Genomic DNA, 23,747 nt, shown 5'->3' on the forward strand with positions numbered 1-23,747 from the left:
AACGTTTTGCTTAAAGCTTTCGGTGTTAGTAAGAGTCTATTGTAGACAAAACACAATGATTGCGTTGTGTTGTCTGCTCTGGGAGACTTACGAATTTTGGTCGAAATATTCATCCATAATGACATTGGCCATGATACCCCAAAATCACATTCCCAAGCCTCCTCTATTCTAGACCTCTGCTTAACTGTGTGGGTGTCATGCAGATAACGGTATATAGTAGAGGCTTTGGGAGAAGTTTGTAGCAGAGTGTGGATTCGCTAAGAAGTGTCCGAACTAATAGGGGTCGTCTGTACAGTGGGCAATTGAGAATATGTATCCATCACTGCTTTCTTGAGTAGGGTATATTTATATTTAAATGAGTTAGGCCGATGGAATGATTGACGTAGTGAAGCAAATGATAGAAAGTCTGATTGTGAGAACAGTTGATGGATCCAAAGTAGACCTTTTTGTCTTCAAGTTTTCCAATAAATGGGTTTATTTTTAATGAGCATGTTTTTGTTGTGCCAGATTGTTGAGTTGAGAAACGAGTCCACAGCAATTGGGACTAGAGTAGGAGATAACTCTAGAGGTTTGGAAGTTAATTTAATTATAGGGGTAGAAAGGGATTGTGGTTTACGTGAGAAGGAAAGATACACTGGAAAAAAGAAGGGGAACAAGAAAAGATGTTCAACTGAGGTCCATAGAGGTTCATTTTCTGTAGAATCAAGCAGCCAGTGAGAAGCTTGGCGTAGAAGGAATGCCTTCTGATATGTATGGAAGTCGAGAAAGTTGACTCCACCCTCTGTCTTAGGACGTGATAATTTTAATAGAGACATTCGGGATTTCTTGTTTTGCCGAAGGAAGAGAGAATGGAGTTAATCCTCTTGAACCATTTGGTGGAGATGGGGACTGGTATGTTGGAGATAGTGTACATAATAATAGGTGATAACATCATTTTTATGGTGTCTAAACAACCCCACCATGATAAATAGAGGGGGTGCCATTTAGTAGTTGTCAGAAATTTTTGGGATGCATTTGTTCATGCATAATTAAACTGTGTCCGGAATTGAAGAAGTGATATGTAGTCCTAAATATTTAATATGATTGGGACTCCATGTGAAATTAGAAGCATTGAAGTCCGGTTTAAAGGTGTATTTGGTTAAAGGCAGAATCTCGCATTTATCATTATTCAATTTGTATCCAGAAATGAGAGTATATTAATTTACTTCTGCTAAGAAGGTGGGAATGGAGTCGGCTGGCCTTGACATGAAAAGTAAAATATCATCAGCATAGGCCGCAAGTTTAATATGGGATTGGAAAGTTTGGAAACCATGCAGGTTTGGATTTTGACGCAATTTGGATAGGAAAGGTTCCAAGGCCAAGTTAAATAAAAAGGAGAAAGAGGACAACCTTGACGTACTCCTCTAACTAGATCAAAGAATGAGGAAATCAAACCATTAGCGCAGACTGCAGCACGGGGGGTTGGAATATAGAAGAGAAATCAAGGATATGAAATTAGGGCCAAAACCAAACCATCCAAGTGTGTAAAAAAAAATAAGTCCACTCAACTCTATCAAAAGCTTTTTCGGCGTCTAAAGCAATTGCCGCAAGGGGTTGTTTTAGGTGGGTGGATTTATACAAAACATTAAACAAAAACCGCGTATTATCTGTTATGAATTCTCCCTTAACAAATCCAGATTGTTCTTTGGCCAGCAAATTTGGTAAAAAGGAGTCTAAACGAATAGCTAATGCTTTGGAAAATATTTTGTAGTCCATATTAACCAAGGATATAGGTCTATAATTTTTATAGTGTTTAGGATCTTTGCCTTTTTGGGGAATGAGGCAGAAATGTGCTTCTGAGAAAGAGCCAGAGGAGCTTTTCAAGGAACGAAAAGAGTTTATTAGAGTGTAATTTGGGTATTAAGAGTTTGGAAAAATGGGTATAAAATTCGACAGTGAAACCATCCGGACCTGGTGCTTTATCCTTTTTAAGGTGTTGAAGTGCCTTCAAGAGTTCTTGCTGTGATATATCTAACTCCAAGGGGGTCATATCCAGAAGAGTATGTTGGGGTTTTTTAATATTAGAAAAGAAAAGAGACAGGGTTGTGTGGGTTGTTGTTTCGGATGCATATAATGATTTGTAGAAGAGAGAGAATTCATTTAAATTTTCATTGTCGTTAAGTTTTAAAGCAGAGTGTTCATCATAAATAGATTCAATATTTAAATTATTATGTCGGACTTTAAAATAGTTGGCCAGTATTTTCCCAGCTTTATTTTTCCCTCCATAGAATTTTGCACTTGATTTTAATAAGTATAATGAGGCATCATCTGTCGACTTTTTGTTGAATTGCAATTTTGCATTTATAAGCGCCGTTAGACAATCCTTCGAGTGGGAAGTATAATAAGAGTGCTCCAGTTTCTTGATGTAATTTAGCAAATCACTGGGATGCTTACGTGCAGTTTTTCGTTTTTTGGCAACAAAGGTAATAATGAAATCTCTTGCAAAAGCATCCCAAATAGTTGAGAATGGCAAGAACTCCGTATGATTAATCTTAAAATATTCATCAAAAAAGGCGTTAAAGGAAGCAGTAAACTCTGGATTTAAAAGAAGAGCGTTATTGAAACGCCATCTTCTAGGACCGGTAGGTTTAGGTAAAATATCGAGACAAACTGAGACAGGGGCATGATCTGATAACATAATGGGGCCAATTTCAGCATTTGTGAGGGATTGCGAAATGTTGTGAGAGACAAATATATAATCAATTCTTGACTGAGTCTGATGGTTTGGAGAGTAAAACGAGTATTCTCTAGTGGTCGGGTTACATAGTTGCCAAGCGTCAAGGAGTTTGTTGAGTGATAGTATGGACAAAAGCTTTATGAGGTTTATTGGAAACAAAGGAAAATTTAGAATTCCTGTCTGTGAATTGGTCAAAAACCTGATTACAATCCCCAGCTAATATGAAATTATCTTCTTTGCAGTGGGTGATTTGCTTGGCTAACGTAGGCCAAAATGAAGTCTTGCCAGATGTAGGGGCATAGACATTAAGGAGGGAAACTGGAACATCCTTTAGTGACAAATTATCATTTAACCATCTACCCTCTGTATCCGATTCTTGCAACAGCAATGTAGCTGAAAGTGATTTAAGACAAAGTATCATTACTCCATTACGTTTACCATCACCCTGAGAGAAGAAGACTTCCCCTACCCATCCTTTCTTTAGTTTTAATGACTCGGTATCCGTGAGGTGCGTTTCCTGCAAGAATACAATGTCAGCATCTAATTTTGCCAAGTGAGGTAAGACTCTGTCTTTTGATGGGAGAGTTTAAACCCCTCACATTCCATGAAATCTATCTTAATGACATGAGCTATAAAAACAATATTGAACTAGGAATATAAAGCATAAGCCCGAATCATTAAACCAAAAGCGGAAAATGTCAAAGAAGAGAAAAAGGAGATGGAGGTTTAGTTCAATCTCAAAATTGGAAAGAATAGAGAAGTCAGACAATTGGAGCCAAAAATGAGAATCAAGTATGCTGATAGAGAGAAAGATGGAGCCAAAAATGAGAATCAAGTATGCTGATAGAGAGAAAGATGGGGTAATAAATGAGTAATGAAGAAATAAAGAGACAGAAAAGTTTGTTTGTAATGACAAAAGAAGATATAAGTATAGGAAGATACAAGGGAATAGAAATGTATAAGATACCAAAATAGAAAGTGGGAGAAGAATGTGAGACAAAACAAAAGACAAAACAATTAACGTACCTACAAAAAGGGAACATGAATGCGAGGGTGAGTGGAACCACATGGAACAGACAAAACATCTAGCGAGGACTGGACTGAACCAGGGAAGGAACACGCCATACCGTAATCATAACTATAGGAGCGAAGTAAAAAAAAAAGAAGATAACACAATTGTTGTTAATGTGTAAGACAATCAGCGAACATAAAGATTACTAAAGCTAAGGCAGCAATTAGCTATAAATGTATAAAAGGTAAACATCAACAGAAAACCTGTGAACTGGGAAAAAATTGAATCTTATATATAAAGTTGAGGAAAGTCAGGTAACATGTGAGGAGGAAGGTCTTGAAGAGTCCATTAGGTCAAGCTTGTTCGAGTTAATGAAGCTTTGCAGTCGGACTGGATCTTCGTATGATGTTGTTCTGTTGCTATATGTGACCTTAAAGATACATGGATGAAAGAGACCGTATATAGCTCCCATGGCACGGAGATCTGGTCTCTTATCAAGGAAGGCTTTGCGTCTAGCTGCCGTTGCTTTGGAGTAATCTTGCGCAAAAAATAGAGTAGACCCAGACCAGGATATCCGTAGACCTTGGCGGCTGCCAGAACTTTCAGTAAATTCGTATACTCTAAGAAGTAAAGAATGACTCCTATTGGCCTCTGTGATGATGAATAATTGGTGGAAATACGCCCCAATCTGTGAGCGCGCTGAATGTTTAAAGTGGTATCTTCTGGCAAATGAAGGATCTTTGGGAGGAAGGATTTGAAGAAAGTAATAGAATTCGTATCTTCGACCCCTTCAGTCAAACCATAGATGCGTAAGTTGTTCCTCCTATTACGATTCTCTAGGTCTTCAACCTGCTTTTGAAGTGTTGAAACTTGCGCATGCATGAGAGAAACCGTTTTAGTGGTATCGCTAAAGGCAGAGACATTTAGCTCTACTACTGTGAGTCTGGTGTCGAGCTATGACCAACTATCGGACAAAATTTGCAACTTGGAATTAGTTTCGTCCACAAAGGGTCTAAGTGATCTGATTTCCTGTCGCAACAGCTCCATTGAGACTGGGGAGACCGGTTTAGGTGGCGAAGGGTGGTCTTGTTTCAGGCGTTTCACATTGGACTTTCCTGGTGTAGCTCATACAGGATCCATTGTTATGTTGCTGCCCTCTTTCACAGGAGACCCAGAGTGTTCCAGTCTTGAAAGCTCTGAAAAAAGCTTTGAATTTTTGATAAAAACACGGTTTGTTTTTGGTGTGGTGAAAAAAGATCTCTTCGTTCTGCCCATCAATTTGTGAGGTAAATAAAATAGAAGGTCTTGAAAATAATTCAAAACTGTATGATGAAGAGTAACGGATGAAGAAGCGAAAACAGCCTTGTAGAAGAACCAGCCAGAAAAGGCAGTTTAGCCAGGATGTGTTTTGAGTTATGCTGTGATCTAGACGAGATTTGGCAACGTTGAATAACAGGGGTTGCTGTGACCGCTGTTATGAAGAGGACTCCTCAATATCTGGAAAGTTCCTTCCTCCACAATCAGTGCCAGTCCTTTAGATTATGCCACAAAAGCAGGAGAATCACAAAAGTACCAAGGAAGATCCTTATTTATATGGTGAGCATAGGGAGAAGAAAAACACATTGAAACAAATAAACCTCTCATGCTTTCTCAGAGATTTGTAATGGTGAAGACATAGATGGCTCCCAAGATGACGGTCGTAACCACAGAGGCTTGAAAACGGTGAAATAATGAGGAAAGGCAAGGCTATTGCACCTTTGCAAAATGCTGCTGTAAATGGGCATTAAGATTTAAGCATGGTGTGAAAGTCTGGGGCGCCATTAAAAAGAAGTAATTTCTGCCGATTTTGAGGGAAGGTAAACACTCTCGGCGCGATTCGCATAAACAAAATGTCGGCCGCGATGTCGCGAATCCGCCTCAGAACGTTTACCTCAAAGTATTGTCTTCCTAGGTCGCAAGAGCCCACGAAAATGCTCACATCATCTTCAGGGGCCGTTCATGTAAAGGCTCCGTCGGGCGACTTCGCGCTGAATAGTCTTGAAGCGCGTTCCCGCTGCCTCGGAACGGGAGCCTCACGGGAGTGCCGCCATGTCCGTTGGGCGCCAAGCCACGCCCCCGACTGGTTAACCACTTGATTCCACCTAAAACACTATTTTCCCCCAAAAAATGAGAATCAATCTAAATGCCATAAGTATTGACTTTGTGCGTGTTTTTATTCTGCATTAGTTTGATTGAGGTCGTTGCATAGTGTTTTGCACATATCATAGAAATTGATGTCAGATAAAAGGTTTGCTAGTCGATATTAGCAAAATAGTTCTTTTCGCCAAACTTTTGAGGTTACAAGTGGCTGTAGAGTTATACATTTTTTTTACATTATTTTTCATGACGGTTCCTGAGAGCTCCAAGTGATGTGTGTGATCCTTGCTTGTGGTTTGTCTGTTAGCGGGTAAATCATTTAGTTGGATTGACCTTTGGTTGCACAACCATTGCTTCCTTAAAGTACTCGTTTTCCCTTTTTTTTCCTGTTTGGCATGTACAAGTGCCAAGAAACTACTGAAGCGGTTCTCTGGTGCTTACAATCAATGAACGCAAAAGATAATGCAGCCTGTTTATGTGTAATTTGAAAAGTGAGGAGACTGCATATCTTTCAGGGTTAACTACCTACAGCACCAAATTTTCAAAACTTGCACACCTGCTAGATGTCCCATACATGACAACCACCCCACTTTCAGTCGTGCATTATACAGAGCACCCAGGAACCTGTTGCAGATTGGGGTACTTCCCTACCTCGTCAGGCGTATGAAGAACTATACAAATGTTGCAGCCATTAAGAAAACTCTTTGGGCTTTGCAAGGGGAATTGAAATGCTATGCAATAACCAGTACTGTGTAGTGCATGATTCATCATCGAGGAAAGAAGAAAAAGACTTAAATTTCTGTGTGTCGAGTATTCAGGTTGCCAAAGCAGAAAGATCTGGCCCTGCAAGGATCAGACTCCCAGGATCTCCCACACTTAAACTGCCCTTTCGTGAAGTCTAGGGCTTCCTTCTGAGATGACCACCGGAACCAAAAACCCCAGTCCACGAAGAAAACGTGGGAAACCAAGACACTCATTCAATTGGGTTGCACAGTCAAATTTATAATCTAATTATATAATTACATGGCTGGTGTAATATAATGCACTTGAGTTGCAGAGAGCGAACATTTAAAAACTAGTTTGGAGGAAAAACGTTACCACACTTGCTAGGAGTTTTAGTCAATAAACAAAGTTAAAGGCACGGCATGTGACCGATAAGATAATTTAATTTTGTGTGAATCGTTCATTTTTTCAGTAGTACATTGTGAATCGTTTGTTTTTAGGTCGAGTGTAAGCGTACGACCTCTTGTATACTTTAGTATACTTCCCTTGTGGGCTTAAATCCCTCCCCCCTGCTTTTGTTTGTTTCAGTGTGCTTTATAAATCCTTGCTTGCTAGTGGTCAGTCCCGCCTCTTTTTCCCTACTTTTCTCTTTCATTCCTCCCACACAGCAGGGACTAACTACTGTATCATTACGCTTTGTCATGTTTGTGTTCTTTAGGGGGCTTTTCTTTTCTTGGTTTCCTGCTTTTGTTTAGTGAAGCTTCCCTTTTCATTTGCAGAGCATTCTTGCTCTGGAAATCAGGTTTATTTAGATACAAGGGTGCACTGCTGTATCTCCAACAACGATTCTGAGACACATTTCAACTACAGCCGGCACAGGGAGGCGATAAACACTGGCATAACACCCACTTATTTAGCATCTGCGAGGTTTTAGGTGAAAGCTATAGTGTATTTTTTTTAAACTTGTTTTTATAGGCATTTGTTAGTACTTTCGTTACATAGGTGAAAGCTATAGTGTAATATGAATGCCGCCGCCTACCCTCTCTGCTCCATACTCTCTCATTCCCCTACTCCTTGACCCCTCCTCCACACCGGTTCCGAGGAGACAGAGTTATTTACACTCGCCCACTATTCCCAGCTCTCTCTGGAGGCCCCTGATGCCTTGCAGACTTAACTTGAGAATGACACGGTTGCAGTGTTATTTGCCTTATCTGCTAATATCGAATTTCACCCCGTTAAACTGATCTGGAAAGAATGTGACTTTTACAGCCTGAAATCCTCATCAGAACAAAACAACACAACCTCTGAGGCAGCAATAAAGGAGCAAGGCGAGATATCCCCTTCTGCCAGTTAACTGCTATAAAACACCTATAAAACAAATAAAGCATTTTTTTACTCATACGATCAGCAAAACGAATAGCTATGTGGGTTGTCATGGAAAGTAGTTTGAAACGCATTTATTCAATTCCCATTTGATTAAACTGATTTTTTTTTTTTGGGAGGTTCTTGAATATTCTTGAACTCATTCATTTTATTGGTATGTTAAGGTAAATTTTTTAAAGAACTAATATTATAATCAGTAAATATACAAGCAGGAAATCATCATTTTCTTCTATGCACATATGTGTATGTGTACCAGCAAACCCATAAAGAAAAGTATGGAGCGAAGTGATGAATAGAGTATACAGTCGCATCTTCTAGAATAGTTGAAAGCAAAAATTGGAAAGTAAACAAATGCGAATTCGAGAAAAAGTCAGTTGTCTCAATATATTAAAGTCTTGTCATTTTATATGCAAGTCCTTTTCCCTCCTCTATGGTTTGGAAAGTTAGACCATACATAGCTCAACTTGTTCGCTCTTGTGAGTTTCCCCTATAATTGTTTTTATGTTAGGTAAAAGGGTTCCTGAAAACGTGACTTAATGGTTTTGTTTCTTCAAGTCTCCGAACAGAAAATGATAATTCATGCTTCTTCTTACATTGTCCACTAATGAGAACTAAACTTCCAGTATAAAACCGGGACGTGTCTCATTTTCAACATTGCATACCTTACAATCGCATGCTTTGTGTGTTTCATAGAGCCCTCCATCGCATTAAACAACTTCACTTAATAAAAACTGTTTTGCGATGGTCTCAATTGGGAAGCAACACACTTGGTAAAAAAAAAATATATGTTTAAAAGTATAATGCATTGCCTGCAAGAAAACACAGCCAAGACAACCTTCTTTCAGAAATGCCTTTCTGCCATGGTGATTTTCTTTCAAGCAAACTATGCTTGTTGTTCCGGGAAAAGTGTGTGTGTGCACGCAAAAAGAAAGGGAGATGGGCAGTGTATATTTTTATATTACCTCCACATCCCTTGTTCTTGTCCCAGTCATCACTGCGAAATCCCACTTCGGAGACAGGAAAAAACAACCATTTGCAATGCAATAGATCTCGTGTTTGCGAGAGTTTAAGCTATTGGCATTAGAAATTGTTGCGTGAACCCACACTTTGTACTTAGTCCTTGCTTACGAGAAGCAAGGCTGGCAGTGAAAGAGGCGTAGTTACTGCCATCCTTGCTTCTCTGTTTACGCACCGCTTGCAGGTTTTCAAAACACATAAATTAAAGGCGTTATCATTTACAATGCCAGTAGCTCAAACTCGAGCAAATGCGAGACCTATGGCATTGCAAATGATTGTTTCAGTAGCACATAGAAAACAGTCATAGTCCCTGTTTTCTTAGCAAGAAATGTTGCACCTAAATATGGTTCCTTCAAGGTCTCGGGAGTAATGTGCACCAACAACGACTCAGAAAGTTGTAATGCTTCTTTGAAATGGAATATTGTTGCTGACCCCTCCTTCCAGGCATCTTTATACATAATAGACTCATATGTGTTGGCTCTTCTATCTAGAACGTGTACCTCTTGCCCTCTAGTGGCCGAAAAAGGGAACCTTTTAAAAGCGTTTGAACCCCAGAATTACATCACGGGTGTCACTGGAACCCCGTCGTAGTTATTTAATGAACATATTATGGTTATCACAAGTACATTGCATCCTGCTACTAAACAGCATAGCATATCTTAAACCATTTACACACCCATCAGTTAAACCATTGATTGTATCTAATGGTTTTGCTTGGCTTTTTGTTTGACTTACAAAAATCATATAAACAATTAAACATGCAAATTATATTCTCTAATAAGACCACTAATACCATAAAAGAAAAGTAAAATATGATTGCATTTACATTGCTAAATTTAAAGAAATGATCAGTTTGAACCCTAAACATTTATTGTCTATGATTATTGGTAAAAACTCTTAGCACTTAAATGCCTCTCTTCATGGCACTGTGATAGCAAATGGTCATCAGATTCGATTCCATGATTGCACCTTTGCGTATCCTACTTGAATAAGGCAATCCCTGCCCGAGCCCCTGTAACTGCTAGTTCTAGTAGGTGAATAAATCTAATGTACATACGCATTTTTATTTTTGGCCGTTTTAACAATTCCTATACTTACTCTACTAGAAACCGTGAATGTTAGCATAGCCACCGGTTAACATTAGTTTTACTCAGAGTCCAGAGATCGACCATAACCTAAATATGATTTGAAAATTAGGCATTTTTTTCAAACTTCGTTACGTCAGTCAGTGGATCTTGAAAGGGGCTCTTTAAATTAAAAATTTCCAACAAGCTGGTGATTTTAAAGAGTTGCGCTTGGTGTTTATTTTAAATCAGAAATTGTGAAAAAGATTAAAGTAAAGCTCAATGTGGACGTGTTACTCATCTTTATTGTGATTTACTTATTAGCAGCACTGTGCCATTTTCTGGATGGAAAGATGTCCATACTTGTTTCACAGAAATGTGCATGGTTGACGAAAATAGGGATGTGCAGCCTTGTTTCACAGAAGTGTGCGTGGTTGTGAAAGATTGGGATGTGCAACCTTGCTTCACAGATGTGTGCGTGGTTGTGAAAGATTGGGATGTGCAGCCTTGCTTCGCAGAAGTGTGTGTGTTTGTGGGAGATTGGGATGCGCAGCCTTGCTTCACAGAAGTGTGCGTGGTTGTGAAAGATTGGGATGTGCAACCTTGTTTCACAGAAGTGTGCGTGGTTGTGGAAGATTTGGATGTGCAGCCTTGCTTCACAGAAGTGTTTGTGGAAGATTGGGATGCGCAGCCTTGCTTCACAGAAGAGTGCGTGGTTGTGGAAGATTGAGATGCGCAGCCATGTTTCACAGAAGTGTGCGTGGTTGTGAAAGATTGGGATGTGCAACCTTGCTTCACAGATGTGTGCGTGGTTGTGAAAGATTGGGATGTGCAGCCTTGCTTCGCAGAAGTGTGCGTGTTTGTGGAAGATTGGGATGTGCAGCTTTGCTTCACAGAAGTGTGCGTGGTTGTGAAAGATTGGGATGTGCAACCTTGTTTCACAGAAGTGTGCGTGGTTGTGGAAGATTTGGATGTGCAGCCTTGCTTCACAGAAGTGTGCGTGTTTGTGGAAGATTGGGATGCGCAGCCATGTTTCACAGAAGCGTGCGTGGTTTTGGAAGATTGAGATTCGCAGACATGTTTCACAGAAGTGTGCGTTGTTGTGGAAGATTCAGATGTGCAGCCTTGCTACACAGAAGTATGCGTGGTTGTAGAAGAATAAGATGCGCAGCCATGTTTCACAGAAGCGTGCGTGGTTGTGGAAGATTGAGATTCGCTGCCATGTTTCACAGAAGTGTGCGTGGTTGTGGAAGATTCAGATGTGCAGCCTTGCTACACAGAAGTATGCCTGGTTGTGGAAGATTCGGATGTGCAGCCTTGCTACACAGAAGTGTGCGTGGTTGTGGAAGATTGGGATGCACAGCCATGTTTCACAGAAGCGTGCCTGGTTGTGGAAGATTGAGATTCGCAGCCATGTTTCAGAGAAGTGTGCGTGGTTGTGGAAGATTCAGATGTGCAGCCTTGCTACACAGAATTATGCGTGGTTGTGAAAGTTTGGGATGTGCAGCCTTGCTACACAGAGGTGTGTCGCTGTCCATGTTTCACAGAAGTGTGCATGGTTGTGGAAGATTGGAATGTGCAGCCTTGCTTCACAGAAGTGCGCGTGGTTGTGGAAGATCGGAATGTGCAGCCTTGCTCCACAGAAGTCTGTGTGATGGGGAAAATTGGGATGTGCAGCATTGCTAGACAGGTGTGTGTGGCTGTGGAAGATCGGGATGTGCAGCCTTGCTAGACAGAGGTGTGCGTTGCTGTGAAAGATTGGGATGTGCAGCCTTGCTTCACAGAAGTGTGCATGGTTGTGGAAGATTGGGATGTGCAGCCTTGCTTCACAGAAGTGTGCGTGGTTGTGGAAGATCGGCATGTGCAGCCTTGCTTCACAGAAGTCTGTGTGGTTGTGGAAAATTGGGATGTGCAGCATTGCTAGACAGAGGTGTGTGTGGAAGATCGGGATGTGCAGCCTTGCTTCACAGAAGTGTGCATGGCTGTGGAAGATAGGGCGATGCGAAAGACGAGGGAGATGTGGGGTGAACAATCTCAGTGTGCAGCCAGCGAACTTGCAGAATGTAGCACCGCACCAAGCTCCAATGGGCTCCGTTCACAAAGCACATGAGATCTTTTCCATATTAAGTAAGATGGCAATGATAGACGCCTGAAGACTTGCACTAATAGGCTTTCAGTATCTGTTGGAACAGCCCGCAGCACGTCCGGGTCCTGGAGCCAATTGCTAAGCAGAGCAGCCCCAGAAAAATAGCATCTGATGCCAGCTGGACCTCTCTTCCACTCTTACACCACAGAGCCGAGCCAAGGGCACCACAGCTGCAGCCTGGCAGTGACACCACACATGTCTGTCAGATGTAAAAAAACATACACTTGCACGCAGCAGCATACCTCTCCTACTTGATTGGTAGACCACAGTGTATCCAAAGTTAATGTGAGTGGAAACGCAGGAGAGGCACATTTGACCCCCACTTCCGAGACCGCAACACATGGGGTATTGCATGTACATCACCACACCTTGCCTACTCCTGTTGGCACAACAGCGAGCACGTCATGTACTGTTTGGCAGGAGGCCGGAAGTGGCGATGGAAGATACATAGATGGGGGTTTTAACTCCTGCATTACTACTGCAAAGACGACACGTAAAAATAACAGCTCGAGGAGCCAATGGACAGTCGCTGTGGTATTGCGTCCCTCCCTTCTAGCATAGGCTGGAACACGTCGGTTTTCAAAATAGGTGTGTTCGGTGTTTCTTGTTTTAATTATTTGTTAGTCTAATTTGTTTCAGAAACAAAATTGTAAGTATCACCAAGCACAAGAGGCAATACAATATCACATTAATCCAGAAACCTCCGTACGGTGTCATTCAAACCTAGAAAGATAAGTCGATAAATACATGTTTTCTTATAAAAAATGACCCAACTAATGTTGTGCCTAATATCGTCCTGTTTATGCTATAGAGTTACTCCTAATGAAGTTCTGAAAATGAACCAAATATTAAAAGGACATTTGATATTTTCGCACCATGTTTGTACTGTTTGGATTTTTTTTGGAGGGAGAGAGAGAGAGAGAGAGAGAGATTGATTGATTGATTTTTTTTTCTCAGGCTTTTGCATTTGTGAAGGTTGTACTGCATCACAGACAGATTGCGGGCATTTGGGTACAGTTATATACAATGCCCTTGCCACGTTATAGATGCATCTGAGTGTGGGATGTTTCATAAAGTGAAGACCACTGAACAGAGAAACTCTGTGACGAAATATATGTACCAGAGACTAATCAACTCTGTTACCGCGTCTGTCTTTTCAGAAATCAAAAAAATCCAAGGCCGCAGAAACCGTCACCCAGCCAGATGCTACTGAAGGTACTGGAAATGCAGTATAGTGCCTTATAAAATGTAAAGTGTTTAATGCTGCCTATGCTTATTTGCATATTTTCTTTTTGAAGCTCCTGGCCCTTCTGAAGTGAAGCTAGTAAACGGCATCCCGTTGAGAGAAAAGATTCTCTTTGTGTCTGGAAGCAAATCAGGTTGGTTGATTACCTGCACTTCACGGTGACATATTCTTTGTTCTTTCCTGTTTCAAGTCACTCTGTCTGTTTTTTTTCTTATCACAATTCTTTTTCATGTTTGACGTTTCCATAGTCATATGTTATTGTATCCAGTATTTGCATGGCAGAGCTACCACTATAGTGACATTGAAGAACTTAAACTGTGTGGAGCTTTACTTGTAGATCTCTATATTTGGTTGGAGAACGAGAGACTGTGGTATATCAATTGTGGAAATATTTGGGTTTGATATGCGAGTTTCTGACACATGATCTGATCATTTCATGGCAAACTTGTCAATGCTGGAATGTAAGCCAGTGTTTGTTCAGCTATGTGAGAAGTGATAGAGCCACGTGTGCAATGGTGGGCATTCTGTGTTGATGACGTATAACAAAGTTGTTAACCACTGTAACGATGGCTGTATGATAGGTCTTTCTTCGCTTGCCTTTGGTGCCACCATTGGCAGCAGGTGAACTTTGAAAAGGGGATGGGGGAGAGAGCAAACCTGCATTCAAGCTAGGAGAAGCATGGCTTCTGCAAGGAGAGTTTGAGGAGTCCTCCACGGGTTTTTATTTTTCAATGTGGTAAAATGGGGAATTTTCTAGCCCCAGTCAGGCCACTATTGTTTATTGTATTGTGATAGCTCTGTCGCCAAACGGCCAAAACAAATAACATTTTTGGTGATGAACTTTGCTCTTGTACAGAATGTTCAAAGTATTTGATTGTGTGCCTACGAAGTGGCAGTGTAAACAAAGCTGATTTCGAAGAATATCATCCTGTATTTGCAGAGACAAGGCAGCTTAAGAACGCAAACATGCAAAACAGCGTTTCTATACGGGGCTAATGTAACCAAGTGACATAATGTGGATGCGGCCCAAAAGTATGACAGGCCAAAAAGGGCCAGGGCTTTTATTAGAGAAGTCTAGTAAAATACACACTAGCATATGTGCTTGGGAGAAGTGCCATGACTTTAACTGACCCTTGTCAGAGCGATGATCAGAATGACTGCTTAATTGTGCTCGGCACTGCCTGTAGAAACGTTTTAAAAGTATTAGGAGGCAGGAAATGGAGAGGGGCATAGAGCCCCAACCTCCCTATTAACAGGCTGCCAAGCAATAACAAGTCATGCACTGGATTAATTGAAAGGATTAATTGGATTATTTAATGTTGAGGCTGTCCTTTTAAACCTTTATCTTGCTGGAACATAGGGGCTAAACTCACATGTTCTGCCTTCCCAAGGGAAGTAATCGCACAACACTCTAAGTTTGAAGGTCATGAGCATAGTTAATTGGAGGGTATGCTGCTTTACATTTGTAGCTCCATGTTAGTTCCAAACACTTAACCTGCACGATACCTGCACAGATGTTATCTGATTTGTTGAGTGAAATGTCCTGGTCTTTTCAGAGTAGGAGAAAGCCAGGAATTTGTTTTTGTACCCTACAAGACCAAATACCCTAACCTTCCTGAAATGTTCCTGGCTCTACTGAACTGTACCCAATGGAAATGCCCTTATTTTACTTACCCTCTGTGAGCTTTCAGAGAGCCCAAAACTCTGTTGTTCATTTTAATTTATAGAGCCTACAGTTAGCTTGGTTGGTTTCTGACGTTGTATTAATGCATGAATCCTTTGCACACACTGCTCAGCGACCTTCTATCTTCCTTTCTCCACCTAAGTTTCAGAGGAAAGAGATCTAGGTTCTTTGCCTTACATTATGCGAATGAAAACGGATGTTGGATAGTTTCAAGTTTCTTTATTTTTGCATAGTGAACTAAAACCATTGCAATATTAACACTTAAAAGAATCAATCAATCAATCAATCAAAACCTTTATAGAGCGTGCTACTCACCCGTGAGGGTCTCAAGGCGCTGAAAGGGGGTGGGGGGTGCTGCTACTGCTCGAAAAGCCAGGTCTTGAGGAGTTTCCTGAAGGTGAGATGGTCCTGGGTTGTTCATAGGTGTGCGGGGAGGGAGTTCCATGTTTTGGCTGCCAGGTAGGAGAACGATCTTCCTCCGGCGGTGGTTCTGCGAATCCGTGGAACGGTGGTGAGGGCGAGGCTGGCGGAGTGGAGCTGGCGGGTAGGAGTGTAGAGCGAGAGGCAGTTGTTGAGGTATTCAGGGCCTATGTCGTGGAGCGCTTTGTGTGCGTGGGTGGGGAGCCTGAATGTGATCCTCTTGTTGACGGGGAGCCAGTGCAGTTTTGTCAGGTGGGCAGATATGTGGCTGTGGTGAGGGATGTCGAGGATGAGTCGTGCGGAGGAGTTCTGTATGCGTTGTAGTCGTTTCTGAAGTTTGGCGGTGGTTCCTGCGTATAAGGCGTTTCCGTAGTCCAATCGGCTGGTGACGAGGGCCTGGGTGACCGTCTTTCTGGTTTCGGTGGGGATCCACCGGAAGATATTTCGGAGCATGCGCAGGGTGTTGAAACATGATGACGAGACGGCGTTGACTTGCTTGGTCATCGTGAGGGAGGAGTCCAGGATGAATCCCAGGTTGCGTGCGTGGTCCGAGGGTGTCTGTGCGGAGCCCAGTGCTGAGGGCCACCAGGAGTCGTCCCAGGCGGCTGGGAATTGTCCGAGGATGAGGACCTCCGTCTTGTCTGAGTTCAGCTTCAGGCGGCTGAGCTTTATCCATTCTGCGACGTCTTTCATTCCTTCCTGTAGGTTGGTTTTGGCGGTGGCTGGGTCTTTGGTGAGGGAGAGTATCAGCTGGGTGTCGTCGGCGTAGGAGATGTTGATGTTGTGTTTGCGTGCGTTGGCGGCGAGGGGGCTCATGTAGATATTAAAGAGGGTAGGGCTGAGCGATGAGGTATGCCGCAGATGATCTTGGTGGCTTCTGAGCGGAAGGGAGGGAGGCGGACTCTCTGGGTTCTGTCGGAGAGGAACGAGGTGATCCAGTCCAGGGCCTTTCCTTGGATCCCAGTGTTGAAGAGGCGTGTTATTAGGGTGCGATGGCATACGGTATCGAAGGCTGACGAGAGGTCCAGGAGGATGAGGGCGGTTGTTTCTCCGTTGTCCATCAGGGTCCTGATGTCGTCGGTGGCTGCGATGAGGGCAGTCTCGGTGCTGTGGTTGGCTCGGAATCCGGACTGGGATGGGTCGAGTGAGTTGTTTGCCTCGAGGAAAGTAGTCAGCTGTTTATTGACGGTCTTCTCGATGACTTTGGCCGGGAAGGGGAGAAGGGAGATGGGGCGGAAGTTCTTGAGGTCTTTGGGGTCCGCTGTGGGTTTCTTCAGAAGGGCGTTGAGTTCTGTGTGCTTCCAGCTCTCGGGGAAGGCGGCTGACGCGAGCAAGATGTTTATGACATTTCGGAGATGGGGTGCGATGATGGTGATAAAAATTTAGCCAAACATTCAATATAATTTCATCCACCTTCGCTCCCTTTTTGAGCACTGTAATTATAAAAGAAAAATCTTAAAGTAAAACCAATTAAAACCCAGTGGTAGGAAAAATTCCTTACAATTTAAAATCAGGATTAATAATAGTGGCATGAATGAACGTCCTTAGTCCGCTGGGTACTATAGGGTACAGTCACAGATTTTTACTCCAGCCGTGCTTGCCCATTGACAAAAATCGTGTTATATATGTTGTTTAGATTATCTGAGCTTTTTGCGAGGTTTCCACTATAGTGCAGGTGGTCTGTCCTTAGTGTGGTCAGGCAAAGGCCTCTTCCCGTCCACAGGACGACCTGCGGCGTCAGAGCTTCGATTGATATTTCAATATTTTGGGCATTTTTTGTTCGGCCAGCTTAAGGAATTTTACCAATCTACGGATGTTGGATAGTGTGGTGCAGTGTGTATGTGGATATAAAAAAAAGAGTGCACAGCATACACAATTTCTGACCTCAGCTGAGTGCTTTGCTGATCACATTTTAAGGAAAGCTGGGCATCTAGAAAGTGAGGTGGTATGGGAGACTGGTGTGGTTTTTGAGGTCCGGTTGATGTCCGATATTTGTCGTGAAGCAGTACAAGGTGGCGAAATGTAATTGGGATTGTATTTGGCACCACTTTACCTAATTGTGATTTTATTTTTTCGTTATATTAGGCGAAGTTGCAGTTTGAATTAGCACCCAAATCACCCCAGATACAAATCTCCACTGCCAGAAGTTAGTCTTTGCCCAAAATCTCCCAGGAAAGACCAAGCTTTCGCTCCAGGTTATGCCATTGCAATTCAAACCTATATCTTGATTAGTCACTGGACCTGGAACTTTTTAAAGAACCATGTATTTTTTTAATTAGCATCATGGGTTGCTAAAGACCGCTTTTATGCATAAACGAATAAGCATGTGAAAAGTATCCGCTCAAACCAATTGATCTGCCTTGGCAAGTCCGCCATTTCTTGTTTTTATTTCTTTTTTTCAACCATATACAATAGAATTGAAAGGTGTAAAAGTAATCAACAAGCAAAAATGTTGCCATTTAAAATGACCTGCACCTGTTTACAAAACGAAGTAAAATATAAGTCATTGCAAAATTAAGTTAAATTAAAAAATCATGAAACGAAAGTACAGATTCTACCATTCCTGGCACGGAAGTGGACTTGTTACCGGTGGATCTGTACATGTGCGAGAGCAAAATGCGGTCTGAACAGTGAAGATGGACAATGACTAAAGTGAGGTGACCTATTGTCCCTTGTTGTTGACTGTGGTGGGCAGAACCAAAATAGGAATGATACTTAGACAGGAACGAGAGAATTTACCAAATATATCCAAAATAAGATATCCTGCTTTTACTGTCAAGTTCTCGAATTTTAAATGTATCCATGTTGTTTGCAAAAGCTATTTACCCATAAAAGCCTTAGCCTTCTGGATCATGCACAGCCCCACATTGGGCTTTTAAACCAGTGGCTATGGTGAACCTGGACTTGCAGCTGCATACTTCGTAGCCTAGGACAGTTCTCCTGGTTGGTGCACTGTAAATAGCAGGACCCCAGCCCCAGGTGGAGCTTGTACCAACCCTGTTCCAGCCTGCACTATATAGGTGCACATAGGGCTCTGCTGCATTTCTGTACTGATGTAAGGGTTAAAGTCTCAGCCTACAATACCCACCAGGGGCCATATTACAGAAGGTGCCCCGGGGGCATTTTGGTATTCTAGAAGGGGGCGCAGACGCTTGTGCTTCCCCTTCTAAAATACCAATAGCGCTGGCGCACTTAAAGCGCCAGTGCTACCTTCAGAGGGTGTTCCCTCATTTGCATAGAGGTGTGTCCTATGCAAATGAGGGACTTCCTTTGACTCTGCGCCCGCGACATATTACAGACGGCGGCGCAGAGTCAAAGAAGCCCTAAGGAGGTGCACTGACCGTGCGCCATTTTAAAGGTGGCGCACTGTAAATGCACCCCCTGAGAGCAGCCCTCTGCAGGAGTTATAGGGGGTTCCATGGACCCCCCCCCCCCCGACATCCCCTTGCAGGCGGGTGCAGTCACTGACTGCACCCGCCTGCAAGGGGATCTCTAATCCCGTTTAAAAGTGCAGGCGGGTGCCGCCTGTACTTTGAAAACACAGAGCGGCTGCTCCGTGTTTTTACATGCATGCACTGCCCCCAGGACAGCGCGATAATGCGCCATAATAGGGCGCATTATCATTGTTTGCTCCCGGCACACATTTTGAAAGGTGCAACGGGCACTAACAATGATAATGTGTAATACGGCCCCAGATGTGCTTCTACCTGTTTATCCTTTCTAGTTATGCAGCTGTTTGCCTGCGTGAGCGTACTGTATACAAGCTTAAGTACATTGAGCCAGTTTGTCCTAATGCGTGAGGTACAGGGTGCCTTTGTGGCTTCACAGAACTGAGGTAGTGATCTTGAAAGTCTACATCCAAATTCTTGATGGAAGGCAGGGAGGGAATTGAGGGGTGGTTATGGGGGTAGGAAGTGGGACATTGTATATGGTGCTGTGGGGGGTCAGCTGGAAGGGATGTAGCTGGGTGGGGGTTCAGACTAAAGCCGGCATTCAAAGATAGATGGAATTTAACATGTCTTACGGTTCAGAGCCTTGCACCGCTGTCACCGCGCTCTTTTTGGGGTTCAGAGGTGATGTTACAGATTTCTTTGAAATGTCTGGTTTTGAGGTGTTCACTGAAGAGCAGATATTTACATTGTGCACTCATGGATGGACTGAGGTTTCACCTGGCCCTTGAATTCCAGTAGAAAGTTCCATGTTTTGCCATTTCAGCTTCTGCTGGTGAATTGTCTGTTCACTGGTGTAATGTAGAGCCAGCTGTTGCAAATGTCTGCGACCCTTGTCCATATGTACTTTGTACAGACAATTTTGACCTCAGTCCCAAGTTCAACTGCCCCCCCCCCCCCGCCCCCCTTACCCCCCGATGGAGTGATAACAATTAGATCCCTTGTTCATTTCTTGGAGGAGGGTGATCAAGTGAAAGTTTCACCAAGACTATTTGCTTTCTGTGTAACTTCCCAGTATTTTACGTGATTGAAAGGATTCTATGTGACGCACTCTCACCACCTAGAAGTCAGCGGACTACTGGCCCAATGGAAAGAGAGGTGAGCCAGAACTGCCATCTGAAAAGGGCTACAAACCAACCTGTTTAACTAATGCTGTGTGTAGGGTCCAGCAACCAGACGCAGTTTTAGGATCTTTCAGAGACCTTGGAAAGAGCTAATGTACCTGGGTAGCATTGCTATGCATTGGCAGGAGCATGAGGTGGACTTTAAACAATTTGTATGCTTTGAAGCTGATGAATCGGGCTTCCCCTTCAGGAACTGCTAGGGCTGTTGCTTCCTCCCTCTTGAAAGCTGCCATAGTCATTCTGCTCAGCATGCTACGAGTGGTCTGTATTTTTTAGCCGAACTGAAATTCCCAGTCTGAAAACGCCAGATGCTGTTTTATAATGCAAGGCCAGTATCCAGTAAAACCATGGCTGGAGAGACGCAGAGATCTTGATGGATGTATTACCCCTGTCCTTTCATACCTCAGCGTAAGCGTCACCGCTTTCTTCAACTTCACTCTGGAAACCTTCCCTGCCTGATATACCCCAACCCAGCACTGGTTCTACTATTGACATTTACACCTGCTCAGAACATACGGTTAATGGCAACGGATTTGTCCCCACAATCATAGAAAATCAGTGGAAAAAGACTTGCAGTGTTGTTCCCTATTCAGAAGACAAAAACTTATAATGACCTCAATTTGGGTGTGGGAATCCTGGAAGCAATGGGAGAGTCCGCGGCCCCACTATCTCCACACCCACATTCAGTCAACTGATTATCAGGGCCTTAGAGTGCAATATACATCTACATCCTTTACAGATCTGCGTAAAGCAGAAGTTAAATCTTTTCTCTCAGAAATGACTTTTTGAAGAACGTGCTTAATATCAGTTTTTGATCTTTTGCTGACTTAAAGTGCACCCCTTCTCTTATAATTTTATCTCAAAGAAATTCAAATGAATACTCTGAATGGTTGGTGCATGCACAGGACTAATCCCACTTACTAACAATAACACAGGACTAACCACTGAACTTGGTGCTAGGAGCAACATGCTTCCAGGCGTACAGCAGGTAAACCCCTTGTCCGGGGTAGTACACTCTATATAAATGCAATTACAATTATTGTAGGAAGCCTTTCACTAGGATTTTACACAAATACGTTCATCAGGTAACGGAAGCGCTTGTAGTTCCAATTATCCCACATGTGTTTACATGTCGAGAATGCACAGGAATATAAACATGTGCTTATCCCATTTGATTGATGTCTGCCCTTCAAAACCAGCATTAGAAACTGACTCATATTTGCAAACCAGAAGGATGGAAAGATTACACTTTTGGTGTCCTCTTTAGGGAGATTTGTTACTGAATGTGTATTGTCTGTGTTGGAAGTTATAGTACATTGTCCTTAATTCACCCTTGACTTCACAAATGACATTATGGAATACATTGTGGATGACCTCAGCATTGATGCCATTGCAAAGTCTCACCAGCTATTTGTTCCACGTGAAAGTGAAATTTTAATCCAGGGTTTAAATTTCCTCTCTACGTGCTCGTCTTGGCAATAATAGAATTGGCATAGCCTGCGAAGCTTTGGCTTCTTGCTCGTTCTTTTCAGACTGCCCTATGTTTTCCCCAGTGATCTAGACTTTAATGTGAACCCACTGGAGGTGCTCTACGCCATTTGTGTTTTTTGTGGCCACTTCAGAACTGTACTCTCCTTTCTAGTGGACATCCAATGTGTTCCCAAATTCCGAGTGATAGTGGCTACCATCATTTTCACCTGGCAACACAGTGACTGTCGTAAGTGGCAGCAAAGCAAAAACCAAAGGGGATGATGGACGGAGTGTTGAACATTGCAAGCACTCACCCCCAGTCAACTGATCTGGGTTTAATCCATCACCGTTCTTTAGCCCACTCTGCCACCCCAGTTCAGACATGGCCATATGCAAATCAGTCTGACCCTGTGCCTCATGGGAACAGTCCAGCCCGAACTGCCAAGCCATGTCTTCCCTGGACCGGAAACAAGCTTCCGAGGACCGGTTTCTGGCATTTCAGCCGTCTTCAGCCAGGCTTGCTTGAATGCAGTGGCAAAGTAAGCAAGGGACTCACGTCTGAGCATACCCTGCCAACTTATGGCGAACAAAGCAAAAACCAAAGGAAATGATGGACGGAGTGTTGAACATTGCAAGCAGTTCGGGCTGGACTGTTCCCATGAGGCACAGGGTCAGACTGATTTGCATATGGCCATGTCTGAACTGGGGTGGCAGAGTGGGCTAAAGAACGGTGATGGATTAAACCCAGATCGGTTGACTGGGGGTGAGTGCTTGCAATGTTCAACACTCCGTCCATCATTTCATTTGGTTTTTAGTTAGTGGTAGCAAAACATTTCAGGGACACAAGCCCTTTCACCTATACCGCTTTAGTGAGACGGCCTACTTGTTCTCTCCAGTAAAATGTCTGTTTAGTCTTCACAACCTTTTCCTTCAGCACGCCTTTGACGTGTATTAAGTATATTTGTTTTATGAATGTGCAATGGAAGTATCACAGATATGGTGGGATCCATGCTGATCCATACGTGTGTGCTGCACATAATGATCGTTTCCGTTGTGCGAGCACAAGAAGTCCATCCTCCCGCCATCCAGACCTGCTCCTCTGCCGCTGTCCTGAAACCTGTGTACTTGGTGGGTAGGGGAGATATCCATGTCATTCCCTTTGTCTTAGTGTAGGTTTCCCTTGCCATGGTGAAATTCACCAACATCCCTCTTTTCAGGTGTTGTCGCCATTTTCTTTGGCAATGGGAGCATATGCAAGTCTCTTGATGGAGGCAAATGTGTGACATCTGGATAAGTCACAAATGGGCTGACTGTGGGTGCTCTGAGTTGCTGCAAGGAATATTGTTACTGGGTCCTTCAAAAAGTACTTGAGTCATCAATTTTATCTTGATAGTGAGGAACCTGCAAACCTGTGTAGGAGAGGAGATAAGACCAGGATTAAAACTTGTATGCGATATCCATTCTCCCTCAAGATGGGGCTTAAGTCTGGGAAATCCCTTGGAGATGTCCGGTTGCTGTGTCTCAAGGAAAGAAGGAAGAACTTTGCAGCCTTTTGAGGAGATGGACTGTTTCCAGAATGAACGACCTGATTCTTGAGAAGAACTGGACAGGGCCCATCTGTCTGGAGGAACCTGTGAAGACAGCTCAAGAGACTGAGGGCGGATTTAGCTCTTGGCGGACGGGTTACGCCGTCACAATGGTGATTGATATCCTGTCCGCCGAAATATAAATCCCATTATATACTATGGGATTTATATTTCAGCAGACAGGCTATCAGTCACCGTTGTTACGGAGTAACCCATCCACCAAGATCTAAATCAGACCCGAGTCTGTCCAGGAAAGACAAGGTTGTCAACGCTGTCAATTAATTAATTAAGAGGGTTGATGTGCAAGAACTGGACTGTCTGAGTCTTCATAAGACATCCAAGGCTAACTGCCTTGGCTGAGGTGCGCAAGACAAAGTTTCCAGATGAAAAACTCATATTTTTAGTCAAAAATATTATAACTGCAGAAAGCACAAAGTAATTTGTTAGTCAATTAGGAATTAGCTTACAAGTAATAATTCAAGTATAATTCTGCAAGAGGACTAACATAAGGAAAGGCTAAGGCCCTTATTCCGAGTTTACCACACTTCATATATCCCAATTCTGCAGGGTT

General features: G+C 42.9%; 1 protein-coding gene across 1 annotated transcript in view; it reads left to right on the forward strand.

Annotated features, from left to right (window-relative positions):
• Positions 1-23,747, forward strand: part of RTF2 (replication termination factor 2) — a 399,848-nt gene that overhangs the window by 327,698 nt on the left and 48,403 nt on the right. The window contains exons 7-8 of the mRNA XM_085619275.1: positions 13,358-13,412; positions 13,496-13,576. Of these exons, the coding sequence (XP_085475401.1) occupies positions 13,358-13,412; positions 13,496-13,576 (136 nt within the window). The remainder of the gene's footprint in view (positions 1-13,357; positions 13,413-13,495; positions 13,577-23,747) is intronic.

This window comes from Triturus cristatus, chromosome 7 (assembly GCF_964204655.1).
Source record: "Triturus cristatus chromosome 7, aTriCri1.1, whole genome shotgun sequence".
In the NCBI taxonomy this organism is placed as follows: domain Eukaryota; kingdom Metazoa; phylum Chordata; class Amphibia; order Caudata; family Salamandridae; genus Triturus; species Triturus cristatus.